Raw genomic sequence first — 22,674 nt, forward strand, 5'->3', positions numbered from 1 at the left:
AGACACTATCTGGCTTCAACGAACGCTGCATTCATAATTACACTGTAACTGATTGTACGTCATAATTTTGTTAGTATTTCACATAAGTCTCAGCATTAATTATGGTTCGTCGTCATAAGCTCTACGGTCGTAATCAGCGAATGTGTTCCCTGGGAGAGGGGGGGGGCATTATATCCGTAGATGTCGCTTATCTGGCCATGAATTTCTGCGGTACACGAGTCACAGCTGGCGAGTTTGTGGACTGCATTGCTATTTTGAACCAACATTTCAAAACGACAAACAATCACACAAGCTCACAAAATGATATGACACACACACACACACATACGCACACACGCACACGCACACGCACGCACACGCACACGCACGCACACGCACACACACACACCTTTCCAACAATACACTTTAACAGGCTAAGGAACCAAATCAATTATTCGGATTTTTTGATCAGTAATATTCGAACCGCTTTCACTTTCTGGATATCCGCAATATATACAGAGGTCTACATATTATTATATTACATGCATATATTATTATTCGGCAACGCAATATGAGTTTCTTAATATAAATTTCGCCGAACATGTCATAATTTGTTCATATCTGGTGAGCGTCCGGGAGGTTCTTCTCGATGTAAGTAAAATATCCGGCTTTTTTTCGACAGAAGTAAAATATCCGGCTTTCAAGGACATAACGTTCCAAGCATTGAAATGTGTATAAATGGAATTTAAGGTCGAAAATCATTAGTTCAGTTTGATGAAGTTCAGTGTTTTTGTTAGCTGAATACGAGAAACTTGACAGAGAAACACTGCAGTTTTAATGATAGGCTATTATTTCCTGTGCTCAGTATATTAGTGAAGAAAATGGAAAACAGAAATGTATTGTATTGGATGATATAAAATTGTTTGATGAGTATTGTGATGTAAAAAAATTATCTTCAAGCAAAATGAGTCTTTTTTTTTTTTCTTGGAGACTATAGATTCACAGCGGAATAACTTTTTTGAACAGAATGTGAATATTAAGAGTTTCCGGAAATTGATGTTCATTATTATTATGTTTTTTTCTTTTTTAACAATTGCACAATGAAAATATTGAAAGGGTATTTTCATTAATCAATACCCAATGATATGATGAAAGGAACATATTGTCAGTAGAAGAAGTATTAGTGCTGGGGTTCCCAACCGGTGTGTCGCGAAATTTTGGAATTGAAAAGTAAATTTTATGCCATCCAGAAAGTCTCTTTACAACGCATTTTTCATTTACAACGAAGTCTTTGATATGATACATTTTATTTTGAGACAGACTTTACCAATGAAATATGAAGACCTGCAACAATATTCAGTTCAATTTTTCTGCCTGGCGATAATTCGAATGAAAGTGAACACTTGCAACAATGTTTAGTAATTCGTTTACTCTGCCCACTTAGTAATAAACAGAGTTTAGAACTTATTGGTCAGTTTCAGTATATACGTAGTACGTGTGAGCGGGTGATAAAGCATTTTTTATAAAAATAGTGGCACTATTTAGATTTTATCTCAGACAAATTTTGAATTCGAAAAAGACAATCTGAATCGGGTTCAGAATTAGATCACAGCAGTGTTAATTCAAATAATGTAAGCGAAAATTCCCTCAGGTTTCACAAAAACTTGCGTGTTTCGTAAATATAGCGATGAATATTTGCAATATGGTTTTACGTGGCGTGGAGATGAATGTAAAATCCCGAGTGTCTTATATGCGGAAATGTTTTGTCAAATCAATCGATGGTGTCTAATAAACTAAAAAGACATTTAGAACTGCCGTTTTCAAAGTCATTGTGACTGGTTGTTATATTATATTATTTACTTACTTACTTACAAATGGCTTTTAAGGAACCCGAAGGTTCATTGCCGCCCTCACATAAGCCCGCCATTGGTCCCTTTCCTGTGCAAGATTAATCCAGTCTCTATCATCATACCCCACCTCCCTCAAATCCATTTTAATATTACCTTCCCATCTACGTCTCGGCCTCCCTAAAGGTCTTTTTCCCTCCGGTCTCCCAACTAACACTCTATATGCATTTCTGGATTCGCCAATACGTGCTACATGCCCTGCCCATCTCAAACGTCTGGATTTAATGTTCCTAATTATGTCAGGTGAAGTATACAATGCGTGCAGTTCTGTGTTGTGTAACTTTCTCCATTCTCCTGTAACTTCATCCCTCTTAGCCCCAAATATTTTACTAAGCACCTTATTCTCAAACACCCTTAACTTATGTTCCTCTCTCAGAGTGAGAGTCCAAGTTTCACAACCATAAAAACAATCGATAATATAACTGTTTTATAAATTCCAACTTTCAGATTTCTGGACAGCAGACTGGATGATAAGAGCTTCTCAACCGAATAATAACACGCATTTCCCATATTTATTCTGTGTTTAATTTCCTCCCGAGTGTCATTTATATTTGTTACTATTGCTCCAAGATATTTGAATTTTTCCACCTCTTCGAAGGCTAAATTTCCAATTTTTATATTTCCATTTCGTACAATATTCCCGTCACGAGACATAATCATATACTTTGTCTTTTCGGGATTTACTTCCAAACCGATCGCTTTACTTGCTTCAAGTAAAATTTCCGTGTTTTCCCTAATCGTTTGTGTATTTTCTCCTAACATATTCACATCATCCGCATAGACAAGAAGCTGATGTAACCCGTTCAATTACAAACCCTGCCTGTTATCCTGAACTTTCCTAATGGCATGTTCTAGAGCGAAGTTAAAAAGTAAAGGTGATAGTGCATCTCCTTGCTTTAGTCCGCAGTGAATTGGAAAAGCATCAGATAGAAACTGACCTACACGGACTCTGCTGTACGTTTCACTGAGACACATTTTAATTAATCGAACTAGTTTCTTGGGAATACCAAATTCAATAAGAATAGCATATAATACTTCCCTCTTAACCGAGTCATATGCCTTTTTGAAATCTATGAATAACTGATGTACTGTACCCTTATATCCCATTTTTTCTCCATTATCTGTCGAATATAAAAAAACAAATAACTGTGTAGCGATATCGTGGACGTTCGGTAAAGTGTGTCGTCAGTCAAAAAAGGTTGGGAACCACTGTATTAGGGTATAGTAAATGTGAGTAATTTTAAACATTTCACATGCAAAGAATTTCATGCATATTTGTTGAAATCCCCGCAATAACTTAAGCAACTTTCCTCTTCACAAAAGTATGAACAATAACAAGACTAAGATGAATAACCACGTATATCTTTAATGTATGTGCCAATACCATTTTTATTCTTCTAAGACAATACATGGAAATTTTAATACAGTATGTCAGGTTCTTTTTCTGAATGTGCTGCTTTTTTTCCCATTTATATATTCTGTTTTTCAAAATTTCATTCTGGTCACACTACCTATTTCGGCCTCGTCTAAGGGTATGTACACGTTGGAGCAACGATAAACGATAAAAGAAACAACCTACCGACGCTTTGGTATTATCAAAGAATCAAGTGTTCATATCGGAGCAACGAGGACGCGGGAAGCGAACATTTTGATTTATCAGTAGAAGATATTCTATGCATCCACTTAATGAAAGAAGATATATAGGAAATACCTGCTGCTAAGTTCAACGTTAATATAACTTAAATACGTACAAAATTGAACCAGTTTCTCATCCCAAAGATAGTATAAATTCGTTGTGTTGTGATTGGTTCTTGTGATCACATAACATATGACCAATAAATACACAACTGATCAATTTGCCAATATCTACAATAATTAATTTAATACGCCGAAATAATAATAAATCGATTAATATTCGGATATACTGATAACCTCCGGTAATTATACAGGTTAATGTTATCTTAATCAGAGATCATATGAACGACAAGAGCGAAGAAAATGGAACTTTTCATTTTCGTCGCTTTTATCGTGTATCTTCGCTTTTATCGTTACTCCAATATGCACACCTCAATGACAATGCATGCTTCAATTCTCTCTGATATAGCATCGCTGCTTCTTTTATCGTTTATCGTCGCTCCAACGTGTACGTACCCTTAAAGACGTTTTAGCAGTGTTGCAAGTCTTCGACGTGGGAAATGCACCGTTATGATTGTTATGAAGACGCACTTCCGGACAGTCAGCAAAACACGGAGATGATTTGACAACAAAGGTAATAGTGAAACAAACATATGCGACGGCAGAGATTAAATTGCCCTTTATGAAGTTAAATCTTTACCTGAGAGGAGACGACGTCTGGCAGGAGCAGCATGGCACCGCGCGACTCCAACAGAGTCTGTCCACACACTGCCGAGCGGAGTTACGGAGCGTGCCTTGCCGGCAGAGGGCAACACACAATGCGTAAACCGTAAACATAAACACAACAAAGAAAATTTGAGCATACGTAAGGAACAGCCAACCAACTCTCTAATATTGCCGAGACAATAAGTTTTGTTTACATTCCGTGTCACAGAGTTGGTTGCTACTCCTGACATTGCAAGCAAGTTCTGCGGTGCTGCTCGGGCCTTTAGCGACGCACAGCACGCCGCGCCTGTAAGCAAGTTGAGAGGATTAGAGTACGTACACGTTGGAGCGACGATAAACGATAAAAAAGCAGCGATGCTATATCAGAGAGAATTGAAGCATGCATTGTTACTGAGGTGTGCATATTGGAGTAACGATAAAAGCACAGTCTACTATATACAGTCACGAAGCTTGAGTTTTGAGGGTGCTAGAAACAATAGACTGTGACGGTACTATTTTGCATTGCCTGTAATGAGGCGATATTAGCGATCCTAGTGGTGAGCAACTATCTAATGTTTGCATATTTACTACGTATTGAGCTTCGCGACTGTATATACTAGACTGTGATAAAAGCCAAGATACACGATAAAAGCGACGAAAAAGAAAAATTCCATTTTCTTCGCTCTTGTCGTTCATGTGATCTCTGATTAAGATAATATGAATCTGTATAATGACCGAATTATCAATATATCCGAGTATTAATAGATTTATGATTATTTGGGCATATTAAATTAATTATCATGGATATTGACAAATTGATCAGTTGTGTATTTATTCGTGATACGTTATGTGATCATAAGAACCAATCACAACACAACGAATTTATACTAGCTTTGGGATGAGAAACGGGTTCAATTCTGTACGTATTTAAGTTATGTTAACCTTGAATCCAGCACCTGATATTTTCTATAATCTTCTTTCATTAAGTGGATGTATAGAATATCTTCTAGTGATAAATCAAAATGTTCGCTTCCCGCCTCCTCGTTGCTCCGATATGAACACTCTATTCTTTGAGAGTAACGATAAAAGCCAAGATACATGATAAAAGCGACGAAAAAGAAAAGTTCCATTTTCTTCGCTCTTGTCGTTCATGTGATCTCTCATTAAGATAATATTAATCTGTATAATTACCGGTGGTTATCAATATATCCGAATATTAATCGATTTATTATTATTTCGGTATATTAAATTAATTATTGTAGATAATGGCAAATTGATCAGTTGTGTATTTATTCGTCATATGTTATGTGATCACAAGAACCAATCACAACACAACGAATTTATACTATTTTTGGGATGAGAAACTGGTTTAATTTTGTACGTATTTAAGTTATATTAAGCTTGAACTTAGCAGCTGATATTTTCTATAATCTTCTTTCATTAAGTGGATGTATAGAATATCTTCTACTGATAAATCAAAATGTTCGCTCCCCGCGTCCTCGTTGCTCCGATATGAACACTTGATTCTTTGATAGTAGCAAAGCGTCGGTAGGTTGTTTCTTTTATTGTTTATCGTTGCTCCAACGTGTACGTACCCTTATGCACCACCTTTTCCCTTTCACTGTTTTGTTCACCCTTCGTTGATCGTGGCGTGCATATTGTGTTCCACCCGTCGAAGAGACATAAGCTCTTGAATGATCCCTTCAACCGGGGTCAAAGACACGCCCCCTCATTGTACCAGAAGACGCGTGCGCCACTGCATTTCCCATCGGAAGAGAAATTCAGTCAGGGTCCTTAGTTCACCAATCGAGCGTCTGTAACAGTCCAGTCAGAACGCAGCATGGCTAGGGACGGCACTTACTCCACCAGGTAAGGTAAAATAGTGTTAGGTCGACGCACACACAACGCTGGATTCAACGTTATTTGCCAACGTGAGGATGGACGATTTGACATGATAAAGCGTTGGGAGCTTTCCGTCGGGTGTCTGTCGACCAATTATCAAAAGGAATGGCCCCAATGTACAGGTTATGTCCACCAAAGACCATGTCCACACAATGGTTTCATGCCACGGCTGTCACTGTTAGCATTTTAGTACTATACCTAGTACTTATAAATATTTTTAGTACGCTTGTACTGTTTATGGAAATCTAGTACCTTTCTTTACACTGCAGAATTTTACAAATTTTACTGTGTGAAGTCAAAATCTTACCGATTCAAATTAAAAGCACTTCATTAGATTTAGATTACTAGTTTCGTGTGATATTTCTTTTAAATCGAGTAATTACTACTGTAAAACTACTGGTACCAATGCTTCCTAATTTTTTCACTCGTTAAGTAGGTTCAGATCTATTTTTAAGTAGGTTATTTTACAACGCTTTATCAACAGCTGAGGTTATTTAGCGTCTGAATGAGATGGTGATAATGCCGGTGAAATGAGTCCGGGGTCCAACACCGAAAGTTACCCAGCATTTGCTCATATTAGGTTGAGGGAAAACCCCGGAAAAAACCTCAACCAGGTAACTTGCCCCGACCGGGAATTGAACCCGGGCCACCTGGTTTCGCGGCTAGACACTCTAACCGTTACTCCACAGGTGTGGACATTCAGATCTATATGAAACTCTACAATTATTTATTTTGGTGAATATTCAATAATTTAATAATTGTTTCAATTATTATTATAATTAATAAAAAATTAATATTAACCCAACATAAAAGTTTTTTATAAATTATCACAATTTTGAAGCTACATTAAAAATTCTACAGATTCAGCATCACAGTATGGTCATAAAAGAGAGTGCAAAGTTTCAGATCTCTAAATTCAATAGTTCACATGCTATGTGTACCTAGAGGTGAAAAAAAAATAATTTGCAGAAAACTGCAGCAAAGGCATTTCAAAAGGTGGTGTGGCAAATACGGGGCTTCATATATATATATATATATATATATATATATATATATATATATATATATTTTAATTTCTTAATGAATTCGCACGCTTTTCGAAACGAGAGTAGAAAAAAAAAACTAACTTTTTTATCATTTTCACGACCAATGTCCTTAATATAGGAATGCAAAACTGTGCTACAATTGTGGCACAGTCACAAGCCGGAACACGTGACTCATCCCTTCCTTTCACCTCCACACGTCATTCGATATGGTAGGGGAGAGGAAATATGATTCAGTGTACTTGCGGATGTCACAGATACGTAATTCAAGGCCGGGGGATTGTGGACGGAGAACAAACTCTTTCTCCATGCTTCCACCCCTCTCTTCCTCAGTTCTGCATCCCTGCCTTAATATAATCATTTAGCGGCAGTGGTGACACTTTCAAGTGAACAGATTATTGAGCGTCTAAATTCAACATGGACGAGAACTGATTGAAAAATGTGACATGGAGCTCTCTATCGGGTTTCCAGCTTCGCTTCATTTCCGAAATTAAAAACTAAGGGTTTACGGCCTTAAATTCATCCCCCCCCCCGACCGAATTTGAATCCCTAAAAACCTCGATCCAATGGCTAGCGCGTAACTTCCGAAGAATACGAGTCGAATGTAGGAAAATAACGCGCCATAAAATGCTGGCAACATCTTATAATGAAGGCGTGGGCAGTAACAATTACATTGTAAATTTGATCATCCCCAATTACTGAACCTGGTTGACCAAGTTCAGCACGGATTAGTAGACTATTCTTCATATTGGACGAGGAATATATTATGGCTCATATAAATTTTTACATGCCTGGATTATCCCGATGCTTATACAGACTGAAATGTTTTACCGTGCAATTCGGTATTATCTGAAGTATTTATATATATATATATATATATATATATATATATATAATTTTTGTTTATTTATTTTATACTATTATTAATAAACATAAGGGTTTAATATTACTAACAATAATAGTTGCGTACCATCAATTATTTTTTTATATTGGCTTTACAAGGACTGAACATGGAACAGGTCCGAACACTTAGGCACGCTATGACCTATTGTGCGCAGTATACAGTATGTGATGAGATGATGTGATGACTATCCAAGTTCGACAGCTCTGGATTGTATTCGTGAATCCGACGCCGACAGGTGGGTCATCCTGCCTGAGCCCCTCATATAGACAGGTCCCATTTCGCGAACAAGTAGCCTGATACGCCCAGGGACTCGGAGCCCCATGCCCTTCCTGATAAGTCGATGCTCACAGGTGAGCCATCCTGCCTCAGCACCTGATAGAGCCAGGACCCATTTCGCGGATAAGCCTGATAAGCTCCAAGGGCATAGAGCCCCTAGCCCTTCCCGATCAGCCGCCTCAGCCCCTGATAGAGCCATGTCTCACCCGCGAAGAGTAGCCTGATAAGCTCCAGGTCAGCATCGGAAACCCGTACTACTTCAGCCTATTTTTACTATTGGATATGACAGACTAAATGAGAGGAGGTGGAGAGTGTTAGTGGAGTGATAGGAGGAACCGGGAGAACCCCGAGAAAAACCCTCTCAATGTCTGCTTTGTCCACCACAAATTCCATCACGATATGCCAGGAGATCGAACCAGGGCCGCCTGGATGGAAGACGGCGCACTAGCACTTGAGCCACAGACGCGGTGTGGCCACCGTCACGCTCCGGCCGTATTCAAATCTCCTCTGAGTAGTTGGAAGTGTAGTGTCAATATCAAACTAGCGTATGACCCTGTTACCGTCAGAATAGAAAGTCGTGGCGGTGGAAACATTCCCACGGTCCGGCTCGTCGCCTATCTGTACTGTTTGTCTCCGTACCAGTCACAATAAAAATATCACACACCTACAACTCTGGTCTTGTGTTGCCTGTCACTGTTAAGTACTTTTGCGATGCATGCAAAATACATTTTGATGCATGCAAAATACAATTTTGCATGCTCTTCGCACGTCTCAATACATAAAAAAAAAATAAAAAATAAAAAAAATAAAACAAGAAAAATTGTAGAGGATTCCGTACCTGCGAATGCATGGTTGAAGAAACCAACGCCGATCATTGTGCTACCTCAAAATTTGGACGTGAGCATAAATTATAGGTAAATTTCTCCCGGAGCCCTCTCATTCTTTGACGTCCCGTAAATGTTATGACGAGATCATCGCCCCCAAAGTCTACGAATGTTATCTCCCTTAAGTGCATCGCTCTCGGCCGGGTTCAAACCCGCGAACCTTGCACCCACTGGCCTGCATGGACTAGCATACATGAACAGCAACTACCTACATTCCCATGATAAGGGGCCGACACGAAGGCGCTATCAGAATATGTATGTAGGTATAACTTAACAAAAGGAGATGAACCACAAAATATTGTGAAGAAAGACTGCTACTTAATTTGCCACCACAGTCTGTAATTATTGTTAAATATAACACGCCTTACTACAATGTGAAAGGAAATAAGCCACCCACCACAGCGACAACGGAAGGAAACGTTCACACCTGTCTTCGAAGACAAGACCTTACAATGAAAACGGAAATGTTGTAACTTGTAAAAACTCATTGTCGTCCTCCGAACTTCAAAATGTATACTTTCTTTCGTCACAATTCGTTAAGGTAAGTTAAGTTAGAGTTAGAGTGGAATAGGTTAGCATTAATTGATTTGGTTAGGTTAATCTAGGCATTTGGTTATTTTATGTTAGGCTCGCAAAAATGCAATGCCATATTGCGAGAAGAAGTGACAAGTTTCGTTTTGCACGTCTGATGCGGTATACAACGTAGTCCAGCTTTTCACGGTGGTAACCCTATTCGAGTCCCGGCGGAGCCAACTGGAATTTGTACGGTGTTTGGTGGTAGGTTTTAGCGGGGTACTGCCGTTTCCTCTATCGACATTCCGCCATTGGTCAATTGATCATGCGGTGCTGTATAGTTCTCCTCCCATGGTGCGCCAAGGGAACGCCTATAGCGGCTAGAAGAGCTACAAGTTCGTCGCATCGCCCACAGATGGGGGCACTTGAGTGAAAGTCAAATGGCCGACGTCAGAAAAAAAAAATATTTTTTCCAGCACCATCATCGACTAGGCCAGTAGACAGTCGTTGTGTCGTCCATTACTAGACAACTAAGCAAAGCAATAGTACCAAAATGTGCAGGTTTCATGGAAACAATGCAGAATGCGGCAGTGTATTGTATGCAAATGTTCTCGATACAATCCTTTTTTCGGCATGTTCAAAATCTCAACACGTGAGATGACTTTTTTTTTACAAGTTACAGCATTTCTCCCACCTCAATATAAACCTCAAGACTCATCGAATATCTTCCTATTTTCGTGTCGTCTGCAAACTTTTCTACACTGATAGTAAATATACCATAGGCATACTCATACCATTTAGGGCCTTCCAAATTAGAAATTTCAGGTCGAGTAAACGAAATTCTGTAATCAACTACACTGACTGCATGTTTCTCCCTCACTCATTAGTAAGGAGCGGATTCCTATGTAATTAAATATTATTTTTGCGTGTGATGAAACACAATTAACAAAGTTAAAAATTCCGTACATGAAGTTTCAAGTTTAAAACCCGAATTTTATTTCACATAAAAACAAATATTTTCACAAAAAAATTATGTAAATACATATTTTCAAGAAATCTATTATAAACACATAAATCTTGGAGTTTTTTTACTTAAATACTTTTTTACAAGAACTTTTAAATATTTTAAAACTAAATCAATTATATCACTCTTGGTTGCTTCGTGTTTCTAAGCACTGTATGGTGTATCCGTGATCCATTTTTGTAATAGTATCGCCTCAAGTTCTGAGAACTGCTAGGCAGCATATCAGTGTTATTATTAGAGAATAAATTAACATGGACAAGGAGGAGAGATTTTGTAACACAAAATTAGGAATGTTCATTGTTGCTGAAGATGATTTCATTCCACGCTTTGTTTGTGAAACACAACAGATAAGAGCTCGGGTATGAACATTATCTAATTTAAACAAATCTCTCGCCTCTCGCTCATGTCTATCAAGTAAGGCAATATATCTTGTTGTGATTCCCTGTTATCGGGCTTCGTCAATCGATATCCTTCAAGATATACTGAAAGAGGGTTGTTTAAAAACGATTTGGCTTTCCTATTAGCAAATATAAGGTTTTTGTGTGACACCATAAAAAACTCGAAACATCCAAAAACCTGTTGTCTGAAACAGGGAGGTGCGTGCCGTGGAAATTAAACTAGACTCGCTACCAGGTTCAGAAGCACAAGTACTAAGGGACAAATTCCAGAATATGTTTGGGAAAAACAGTGGATATAAAAAAAAATGTGTAAAGTTGCTCAAGTATTGGAGGATGTGCCTGTAGTGAAATTGACGTTATTCAGAGATAATCGGCATGCATTTGTGATGGAGGATTTGGAGATGACCTTTGTTGTTCACTGCAATTCTCGGCCAACTACTAGCACTCAAGTGTGGTTGGTGAGTACTTAGTAACATTTTTTTTTCAAGCTAAGTAAGGTATTTTTGTCATATTAAAAAATATATATACATTTTTTTTATTTTTAGCAAATATTTTCATACTTTTCAGCACATAAAAAATAAATATATTTAATTTTTTTAGCACATAAAAATCCGCTCCCTACTCATTAGGAATAATAAAAGGCCCCGTTCACATTCTTTTTCCTCTTCATCTTCTTCTTCTTCTCCTTCTTCTTCTTATCATGTATTAAGCCTGGTGGCCTATTATGGTCTCACCCCTTATATTGATCATAAATTCATATGCAATGACTTGAAATTTTCAACAATGCTATTACTCGAGCGCTGCGACTGCTGAGTCGCGTTAAGACCTCCAGCTCTTGTGCTGATCGATCGCAGTAATATATCACTGCCTCTTCTAAAACATCGACCCGATGCTGATCGCACAGTTGGGACTATGCAATTCATGAGTCACACAGTTCGCCTCCACAGTAACGATGTAGCTATCTGGTGACCGCAGGTGGGGGTTCACGGTACTGGCGTCGTTGGGAGAAGACTGCTCCTGTCGCTGTGGCTGCGGCGTCGAGGCGCTGGTGCCCTGCCTGCTGCTCGCCGGCATCCTGGCCCTGATGCTGTTCGCCGCTCTGCTACTCTGGGCTCCTCGGAACCAGAACCTACCCTCACAACGCACAGGTAGACCCAAATTATAAAGTGAGCCGCACAAAACATACAGGAAATAGATGTACTCACACAGTCGGCCACTAAAGAAGTCGATGACGTAATTGACCATGCAACTGTACCGTACTCGAGAAGAGATTCACGCTCACTGTTTCTTAAGAAGGAAGACGGATGAAATTTCGACATTTCTGGTCAAATATATTATTTTCGTTTTACTGCAAAAAATAAATCTACTGGCCATAACCCAAATGTCACCAAATTTTCAGGACACACTTGGAACTGTCATATTTAAATGGCTGCGCTCTTTAAAAACTCCGTTGTATATTTTAAAGCGATTTTTCGATATTGCTATTTTTAGCACATTTCTACATGTTTATATTTTGAAGTTTTTTTTTTACAATTTTAAAGCTATCAGGTTGAATTTCGTTCCACATGAATTATAACATATGGTTAACATAGCGTATCTGATTTTATATTATATTAACTTTATGAAATAAAAAACAACTTCCATATAATATGCACTACTAAAAACTCTTAAAATAGCGCCTTGAGTTAAGTAGATATAGGCCTACATTTGCTTTTTTTCATTCTAAGAACCAGTTTTTAAAATATGTAAGCCCAGTGTTTTTATAAATTAGAGATTCTATACACAAATTTGTAAATATTATACTAAAATTTGTGCGAGAAAATAGGCTTTTAAAATATTACCCATTTTCAAAGGAAAAACTGCATAATTAAACATTTTGTAGCATATATTCATATTCCAAGAGAAGTATGCGTGTAAAAAATAAACTCTCTAGTTATAAATAGTACACGTTAGAATTTTCACCCCTCTCCTCTTTTAAACAAAGTATCGATCATGATATTGCTGCAAAAGAATCCATTTCGAGGTTTCCACCGAAATACAGTAGAGCATCGATTATCTGAATACCGATCAACCGAAACATCGGTTAACCGAAAGCGTTCCAGTCGACAAATTTGAATTTGCGCGCGCGCCATATAGAAGTTTCGCTGCTAGCACTGTTTGCGACATTTAGTGGCAAAAAAAAAAAAAAAAGTCTCTCAGCTTTGAAGCAAAAAAAAAACTTCTTTTCCTAAACTGTAGGCCTACTTTAATGGCCATTTTGAACTTGTCAAACTAGGCTAGTTAGTTCTCTGTGTTATTTGTAAGACGTGTGACAGTTTTGTGTTTAATATCAGTGTTTTTTTGTTTCATACTGCTCCTATGACACCGTACAATTAGTTTTCGTAAATGATCGGTTATCCGAAAAATCACTTATCCGAATACCCTCCGTCCCCAATTGTTTCGGATAATCGATGCTCTACTGCACATATTTTCAGCACCCTTTGAACAGAGAAAGTAGTTTTGGGCTTTCTGCGTATAGCGATTTCTCCTAACTATCGAACGAATTTTGTTCATATTCAATATCATCGAATCAAATCATCCAGAATATATGCACATGAAATATAATTCTCTTCGTAAAAAATTAATGTATCTTTATATAATACAATACAAAATGACGATTAACTCTACAATCAACATTAGAATCTGCATGTCTCCAAAAACAATTTCGTCAGAGTAAATTATTATCATTTGCTTAATTAAATCTCGAATCAAAGAATTGAAGGGATAAGAATGATAGTCTTAAGTCAAACAAAATTTTACGGGAGAGCGTATTAAAGGTTTAGAGTCCAATGCTATTAGGTGCGGTATCATAATTTCTTCGGTGTATATTTACGTCATTTGTTGAATAACTTTTCTTTCTTTCTTTCTTTCTTAACCTTAGTTTAACCTCTCCCTTTTAGGTACATTTATACGACCCACGCCACACGGGCCTTACAGGGCCGCGACCTGTCAGGAGAGGAATTAATCTACTGGATCACATACATACTTTTTTGACCACACAAGGACGTGGAGGGCCTCCCCGGATGAGGGATCAGCTCAATGCCAGAGCCACCTCCGATACAACACAAACATTTAAGACATTACACAGTATTCACTCACACATATGAAAGGATTAAGGGAAGGATCCAGTCCATGGCCGGACCTTCCAAGAGGTACAATCCCGGCATTTGCCTGGAAATAACTGAGGAAACCATGAAAACCCTCAGTTAGGATTGCCGGCCCCTGGAATCAAACCCTGGACCTCCCGAATGCAAGGCCAGCCCTACCACTCTTCTACCCCGCTCGGTGAATAACTGTTCTAATAAATTTTAATAGTGGCTTCCTCATATGTGCAAGAAATGAACTCGCACAAAAAAACATTTTTGTTAAAAATGTGACTTTGAACTAGGTATCTCATTCTCGCCCCTTCAATTATTCAAACAAAATGTTTAGAGCTTAAACATATCCACAGGAACTGCTTTATAAAATTGACGTAATTCTAACCGCTACGGCAATGGAACATGTAGTCTTTATCTTTTTCTGTCTAAAAATTCAATTCATATGCACATTATTAGACGTTCAATTTACATTTTCTCAAGTGACACTTTTAAGGACTTGGAGATGTAAGGCTACAAGTAAATTAATCTGCAAAACTAAGGCAATAATCAGTACAGAAACAGTACCAAAAATTGGACTTAAATGCATAAGAAAAACTTAATATTAACAGTTCGGAGAAGCACACATCTTATACTTTATTAAAATCTACAACTCAGAATTCGTTCCTCACAACATTATTTTAAAGCTAGAAAGGATGGGTCAAATGACGAGACTTCTTTGCAATGAAGGTTACCAACTTTTCACAGTGCGTTGCGAAGGCTACAGAGGGACTGTTCATAAATTACTTTCACTTGAAATGTTTGACTTCATAGTGCTGATAGTTCCTCAACAAGCAACAAAGTTCAAATGTCAGTGTAATGGATGCATAATAACGCCTTTCATATTAGTATGAAAGTGCTGGTTTTCATACACGGCGAAGTAATAGTACAAGAATTACTAGATACAAAGAGGTACACATCGTGTGAATTACTGCGAAATTAATTACACGACCTACTTAAACCGTAAAATGTAAAGCTGAAGTCGTAGGCCTACATCTAACGTTGAGGGGTCATAAAAATGTCTTGAGTGTGCAATGCGTTAAGATGGAAATTCATATTTAGGTGCACAGTAGAGATGAACAAAACTAACGGCCGCTCTCGCTCGCTGGGTTCGTTGCATTTGTCTTTCGAGTCTTGTCTCGTAACTCTCGTGCGCTTTGAGTCTCGCTCATCATTCTCGAAATAGCATTTGGTCGGCGTGGAAAGGTTTCGTAACTTTGAATAACATACATCATTGAAATAAATAACATTATAAATGTTTAATTGAGACAAAAAGACAAAACAGAACAGTATCTTAGTTATCAAAATGTTCTGGTTCTATTATATGGTATTACCTATGGTTATATAAACATAAAAAACATAAACATAAAAACAATTCTCAAATAAATTTGCATTTCTAAGAAACATAAATAAAGCGTTAATATATTTTTTTTTTACTTGAGATTGCACACTTGATCTCAAACATACGAAAAGAAAATTCCTAGCCTGTCAATAAGGGCCTAGTTTCAAATAGGCTACTTGATTGTTTATACATATATAACAGTTGCCAAAGTAGATACAAGTTCAGGCTGGTATAAACAACTGTGGCGATTCAAGACTGCTTGACGTTCGAGAGTTGAGCACTCCTGAAGTCTTGAAACACTCACAATCAGTCTTCAAGTCAATGACGGGACGTATACAACATTGCTGTGCGGGTTTTCGGCTTTGCGGGCGCTGTTAGTCTTGCTTTCTCGATCGTTGTTCAACTATAGTGCACAGTATACAAATCTATATTAATATTATTTAACCCTTGAGAGCTCGCGCACGGTCTTTTCGACCGGGTGTGATAAACTTTAGCTTCTGCTTCAAGGTCACTTGAGTTCTGCCGCTCACCCCTTCAGTACCTTTCATTCGACTCTTCCAGAATAAGATGTGATTGTTGTCATGCACTTTGCAATTGGTCAATTTGATTTGAAACTGTTGTTATACAGACCTGGTCGTTTCAACCGTGTGCGAGTCATTACGCAACTTCGTATTGTTTCACTTGGTGTATAAGTATAATGTAGTTTTTTCTTGTATTTATAACTTTTCACATATACATATGTTTTTGTCAGTGTAATACTTTATTTTCACTACTGATCACCTTACATTGCCGTGTAGAAATATGGATGAAGAGGGAGAAAGGATAAGGAATCTTATTGATAGTGTAGAAAAGGAAATGGCCCGGGAAGAAGAAACAAGAAGGGAAGCTGGTGCAGTCAGAAGACAATTGTTCCGTGAAGAAGAAATTATCAAACCAATTGATAGCATTGAATCGGACGTTGAAGAAGAAGATATGGTTGAAGAAATCGATCATAACACAGACTCTGTTCAATCAGCAGATGAGGAAGTAGACCTTGTTCTAGGTCCAATTTATACAGGAAAAGATGGAGTAACAACATGAGAAATGCACTGTCCACCACGTAACAGACGTGTTGGCGAACGTAATATAGTAAGGTTTATACCTGGTGTAAAACAGGTAGCAAGGAGCGCATCGACTCCATTCCAGTGTTGGAAGTTATTTTTTACTGACACTATCATTGATGAAATTGTTAGACATACAAATGAAAAAATTGAAAAAGTGCGTCCAAATTACAGCCGCCCAAGAGATGCACACAATACAACGAGAACTGAAATGGAAGCTTTCATAGGACTTCTTTATATGGCTGGAGTTTTGAGAGCATCTCATCTGAACCTGTTCGACCTTTGGTCTGCTGATGGGACAGGTGTTCCTTATTTCAGAACTTGTATGAACCGGATACGATTCAAGTTCCTGGTGACAGTTTTAAGATTTGATGATTAAAATACTCGACAAGAGCGCAGAAGTGTTGATAAGCTTGCTCCTATTCGATCTCTCTTTGAGCAAATTGTTCAAAAATGCTCCGAGAATTTTACTGTTAGCGAATACGTCACTATCGACGAGATGTTGGAATCTTTTAGGGGAAGGTGCAGTTTCAAACAATTCATAAAAACAAAACCGGCAAGATATGGAATAAAGGTATTCTCTCTGGCATGTGCAAAAACCTTTTATACACTGAATATGGAAGTCTACGCTGGTAAGCAGCCTGAAGGGCCCTACCTGCTAAATGTGTTGTGAACAGGATGGTGCAGCCAATCAGTGGATCCAGGAGAACGTCACCACTGACAACTAGTTCACTTCAGTGCCGCTTGCTGATGAACTTCTAACAACTCACAAGTTAACATTAGTTGGAACGCTGAGAAAAAATAAGAGGGAGGTGCCCCCTTTATTTTTGCAAAGTCGTTCAATAGAAAATAGTAGTGTTTTCGGGTTCACCAAGTACAAGACCCTTCTGTCCTACTGTCCGAAAAAGGAGAAGGTGGTGTTGCTGTTATCCACCATGCATCATACCGATGAAATTGATCCAGACTCTGAAGAATCTAGAAAACCTTACATGTTGACGTTTTATAATTCAACGAAAGGAGGGGTGGACATGATGGACGAGTACAAGGCTAGGTATTCAGTTGCAAGAACCAGTAACCGCTGGCCTCTAACTCTGTTCTTTACACTACTGAACATAGCAGGCATGAATAGTTTCATTATACTGAAACACAATATTCGCCAATTTGACATGTTTCGAAGAAAATTCCTACAAACACTCAGCAAGGAGTTGTCTAGAAATTATCTACTTGAAAGACTGCAACTAGAAAATCTGCCGCGTCAACTGAAGAGAAACATCAGAGAAATTACTGGAACTGCCGAAGAAAGAAATCCACCTCCATCTGGAGAAGATGAGGGTCCAGGAAGGTACCATCTCTGCGATTGGAAGAAAAATCTTAAGTCTAAGACGAGGTGTAATGTATGCCGCCACTTCATCTGCAAAGAACATACACAGTCAACTTGCACTTTTTGTGCTAATCCTGAAGAAAGTGCCGATGGTGATAGTGATGAAGATATGTAATACGTATGAGGTCATGTGACTAAGTGAGTTCATCTTCTAATATTATTTTCTTCCGTGTTTGTTGAATTTAGGCCTATCTCACACCGATAATGACTATAATGAATAGGACAAGTGGAAATACCGTCATATTTTTGTGTTACTCCTATACCAGGCCATAACGTTGATGAAAATATTTAACATATAATGTGATTTATATATTTTTCACAGTATAAAGAACACTCAAGGTTACTTGGATATTGGCATGTTCATCTTCTTTTTAATACATAATAACAGTGATGTTAATGAATAAAATACAGTTAAATAATGTTTTTCTAATAATATTGATGTTAATGAATAAATACAGTTAAATAATGTTTTTGTAATAATAATATTGATGTCAATGAATAAACTGCAGTTAAATAATGTTTTTGTAACTTTTGTGCTAACAGATATTAGCAAAAAATATATATTCCGCTTCATTTCCACGCACGGTCGATTCGACCGTGCGCGAGCCATGAAGTAAAGTTTACAGGCGCGAGCTCTCAAGGGTTAAACATATCTGTGTACATTCATCCCCCACAAGGCAAAGTACCGTAAGCGCCACTTTTACCGAAAATGAGTTATAGTGCCTATAATAAATTGCTCAGCACTGCGCATTGACTGTAAAAGTTCCGTGAGACCAACAGTTGCTTTCATAAGTTGGTTTAAACTTTGACTATCGAATTCATCAACATGTTCGATAAGTATTGTAACTGCCTCTCCTGTAAAGTTACGATACTCTGCCTTGCAGAAACTGTACAGTCTTAAACAAATAAAAAAAAATGATCGGCTGCCATACGCTAAGTCCCCTTCGGAATACTTCGGGTGATTCCGTGAGAGCATATGTTTAGCTACATGTGTAGAAATTTCTTATGCACGACTCCGCTCTGTCTTTTCTTTGTTTTGTTTGTTTGTTGTTTTTTCTGTCTGTTTATAGGTCAAGTGTTATGAATAATCTATAACGAAGATGTATTCAAGGAGTACATTAGGTGCAAAATAAATGTCCTTTCCCTAGTCGTGAGAACCAGGCGCTGTCCGAAGTGGACTTAGAAAATTCATGCCACAGAAGATCGGTCATTGTTTGTGTCTAAGCCTTGGATAAAATAACCTAAAAAAGGAAATATATTTGGAAAAATGAACTGATTTGTTGCAAAACGTAGGTTATTATTATTATTATTATTATTATTATTACTATTATTATTATTATTATTATTACTATTATTATTATTATTATTATTATTATTATTATTATTTACAAATTGCGCCCATCGTGAGTAGCCCTTACGGACTCAGTATGCTCTAAAAAAATATACCTATGTAAACATAAGTAATGAATAATAAAAACAAACAAAGGAAAGAGCATGGAAAACTACAATTGCATTAATGTGGCACCATGTGATTAATTAGGATTTGACAGGATTTCTTAACACGGTTATCACAGTATCAGAGATGCAGACCGAGCAAATTGCTATCGAAATTCTTCGAAAAAAACTGGTATAGTCTCTCGAACACCTATGAGCAAGCCGAATACCTCAATGTGTATTAAGAAATATTTAAGATTGAAATAGTTAACTGTAGGCCATAGATCGACTTCTTCTCATGGACTTATTCTCGGCTGACTGACGACACTCTACTTCGAAACGTATCATTGGGTCCACAATACTTCGAAAGCATATATAAATTTTTATTTCTAAACCATCTTTTAATTCCTCAAACATGTTGTATGTATGTGAATATATCATTAGGAATAAGCAAATTAATGGCATTTTCTGATTAGACCCAATACAATAACAAAATTATTAGTATCAAATCATAATTAATCGGACTGAGATATCTTGAAAATAAATAAAAATATTCTCATTTAAAATGTACTGAACAAAGGCTCCAGTTTAGTTACAAAATGTTCTACAAAGTGGCAAAGTGGCCATAATGTCTGGACACCAAAGCCAAAAACATGCACTCATTATCCCTCATTCTGCTGCTCGTCTTTTCCTTTTTCCTTCCGTCCTCCTCAACATCTGCTTTTCCCCTTTTTTCGTTCATTTTTCTTTCTTGTTGCGTTCTTGTCATTTTCTCTGGTTTTGCTGACGTCCTTCTATTACTTTTCTCTTTTCTTCTTCTCGTTTTCTCTCTCTTTCTCACCTTTTCCGTTCTTTTTTTCTCGTATATTTTTCTTTTCACAGTTTTTTTTCTTTTTCTCTTCATCCTCTCCTTCTACTAACCTCTTACCTTTCCCGTCTTTCCTACGTGTCCAAGCTTTAGTGACTATTTTGTAGAATGAAAGAGTACAAAACACTGGAATGTATAGGGCTTCTGCATATTTCGAGAACAAACAAAAATGGAATCTTATATTACACTGTATATTCATTGCAATCACTGTATATTCATTGCCGAAAACGACAAATGAACTGAAGTTAATGAAAAGTAAATTTCTATTTGATTAATACTGATGGTGATGGTGGTAGTGATGATGATAATGATCTGCATGTCATTCTTACAAGGTGGTGATCCGTCTGGTGGGGACAGTAGGCCTACTACTCTCGAAGAGACTTTGTTGTTCCCGAGACAGTCGACGCCCGTGCCAGCGTCGGCGAGCGGCACCCGAGGGTCCTCGGAGCCTCACCCGACACAACTCAGGTGAGAACGGCTTTGCCTCCTCCAGGCAGCAAGGCGGTGCCACGCGCTGATCCTTGGCCCTTGTGTTGCAGCAGCTCGCAGAGTGGCAGCGCCTTCCCCGGGCTCAACACCCCAGAGACCACGATGCAGGACACATGCCCCGTGCATGGACCACCCGCCTTGCACCCCTTCGAGTTCTGGCTCTAGCGAAACCATATGTAATTTTGATTATCTGCCACTAGTCAAGTATCGCTTCCACTACTGAAGAAAGCAGTGAAGCCGTTGATTCCAAGAATGTAAAAGACCCCAACGTTTGTAAATAAATATGAATAAAAACGAAAAGTATATTTCCAATAGTTGTGAGGCATGATTTTGAAGACCTGTGATTTTGTCGCTGTGATGGGTTTGTCGCTGGTTCCGACTGTGACGGCAAAACGCTGTCACATCTCTCCTCTAATTTCCAAGCCCGCCCACCATTACTCTGTTATATACATACAAGGTGTAACAGAATAACTATTCCTAATTGTCTGATGTGATAGAGGGCATGAAATTAAATATTCCTTTCTTAATAAAGTAATGTCCGGAAACGCTTCGTTTTCAAGTGATAGTGGTATGAAGGAAGAAAATGAAAATCTCAACTTGGAAAGTTACTTTATTAATTTTACTTTCTATGGTTACACAGTAACTTTTTTCATCTAATACCAGATATTAAGAAAATGGCATTGACAAACTATAGAAACTGTCCAAAATTGCGATCGCCATTGTTGACACACAAAGTATAACCCTCACCCAGATGGCTCGGCCTTATAGGATTTGACGGTAGCAATTTTTGTCATGTTTACTATGCTGCCATCTAGTTGTTACATAAGGAGTCACGTCATAACTCCCATTTGAATTGCATTAGCGACTGTACTGCCATCTCGTGTTCGTTTACGGCGGACGGGTGGCGATCCTGGCGGCTGTTCTCTTCAAAGTGCTGCCGATTTTAACATAGAGATGAGCAATCTGTTACATATAATGATCTAGGGTCTAACGCCGTATGATTGAGCGACGAATCTTTCGAAATATCTGTGGTCGATTACGAAGATCGTCAAAAGCAAGAATAATTCTAGAAACTAATTCTTCTGCTGTGTCGATGGGTGTTTAATAAACAATGATTTAATATGACCCCAAACACGAAAATCAACTGGAGTCATATCTGGGAAAGTACCGACCAAGCATCTGGACCTGCTCTCCCTATCCAACGTTTCAGAAAATGTACATTTAAATAATTTCGAGAATTTAAGTCGAAATGTGCGGGTGCACCATCGTCTTGAAAGATCATGTTTCTCCGAATATTAATCGGGACATCTTCAAGTAGCTCTGGAAGCATTTCCGCAAGTTTAATATTTGTATACCGATACATTTTAGTACCATGAAATTAAATAAACAGATCTCACATAAGATATTTTGTAACATAAAACAACAAACTAACTTCAATTATTATTTCCATGGTAACAATAAGACCTGAAACATAAATACAGCCATAATATGAGTTTTGAGCTCTGTCTTTTATACGAAGCATTTCCGGACATTACTTTATTAAGAAAAAATATTTATTTTCATGTCCTCTATCACATCAGAAAATTAGGAATAGTTATTCTACTACACCCTGTATATATAAACATGTCGTCAAGATCACGATTGATATCAGGCGGAAAAGAGCGAATTGATGTCGATTCAAGTTCTCACTGTAACGCAGTCTTCTTTGTGCAACAAA

The 22,674-nt window shown here is 37.9% G+C and overlaps 2 protein-coding genes across 3 annotated transcripts in view; one reads left to right on the plus strand and one right to left on the minus strand.

Annotated features, from left to right (window-relative positions):
* Rhp (GTP-Rho-binding protein rhophilin) overlaps positions 1–22,674 on the minus strand; it is a 287,147-nt gene that overhangs the window by 203,750 nt on the left and 60,723 nt on the right. The window contains exon 1 of one of the 2 annotated variants that reach the window (XM_069831462.1): positions 4,222–4,269. The exons of the other annotated variant lie outside the window; for it this stretch is intronic. Coding sequence (XP_069687563.1) covers positions 4,222–4,254 — 33 coding nt within the window. The 5' untranslated portion in view covers positions 4,255–4,269. Of the gene's footprint in view, positions 1–4,221; positions 4,270–22,674 lie in introns of those variants that run through there. 2 annotated transcript variants of the gene reach the window in all.
* Positions 11,485–22,033, plus strand: LOC138702735 (uncharacterized). Its single transcript, XM_069830039.1, has 3 exons — positions 11,485–12,318; positions 20,801–20,936; positions 21,011–22,033. Exons 1-3 carry the CDS (start codon positions 12,255–12,257, stop codon positions 21,120–21,122), a joined length of 312 nt encoding a protein of 103 aa, XP_069686140.1. The 5' UTR covers positions 11,485–12,254; the 3' UTR covers positions 21,123–22,033.

This window comes from Periplaneta americana, chromosome 7 (genome assembly GCF_040183065.1).
Source record: "Periplaneta americana isolate PAMFEO1 chromosome 7, P.americana_PAMFEO1_priV1, whole genome shotgun sequence".
Taxonomy (NCBI): Eukaryota; Metazoa; Arthropoda; class Insecta; order Blattodea; family Blattidae; genus Periplaneta; species Periplaneta americana.

Bases quoted from the DNA above. Each gene is read 5' to 3' on its own strand.
- LOC138702735 (XM_069830039.1), top strand. From the start codon at position 12,255: ATGCTGTTCGCCGCTCTGCTACTCTGGGCTCCTCGGAACCAGAACCTA. The intron at 12,319-20,800 runs GTAGACCCAAAT...CATTCTTACAAG, and splicing joins CCTACCCTCACAACGCACAG to GTGGTGATCCGTCTGGTGGG. The intron at 20,937-21,010 runs GTGAGAACGGCT...GTGTTGCAGCAG, and splicing joins CCTCACCCGACACAACTCAG to CTCGCAGAGTGGCAGCGCCT.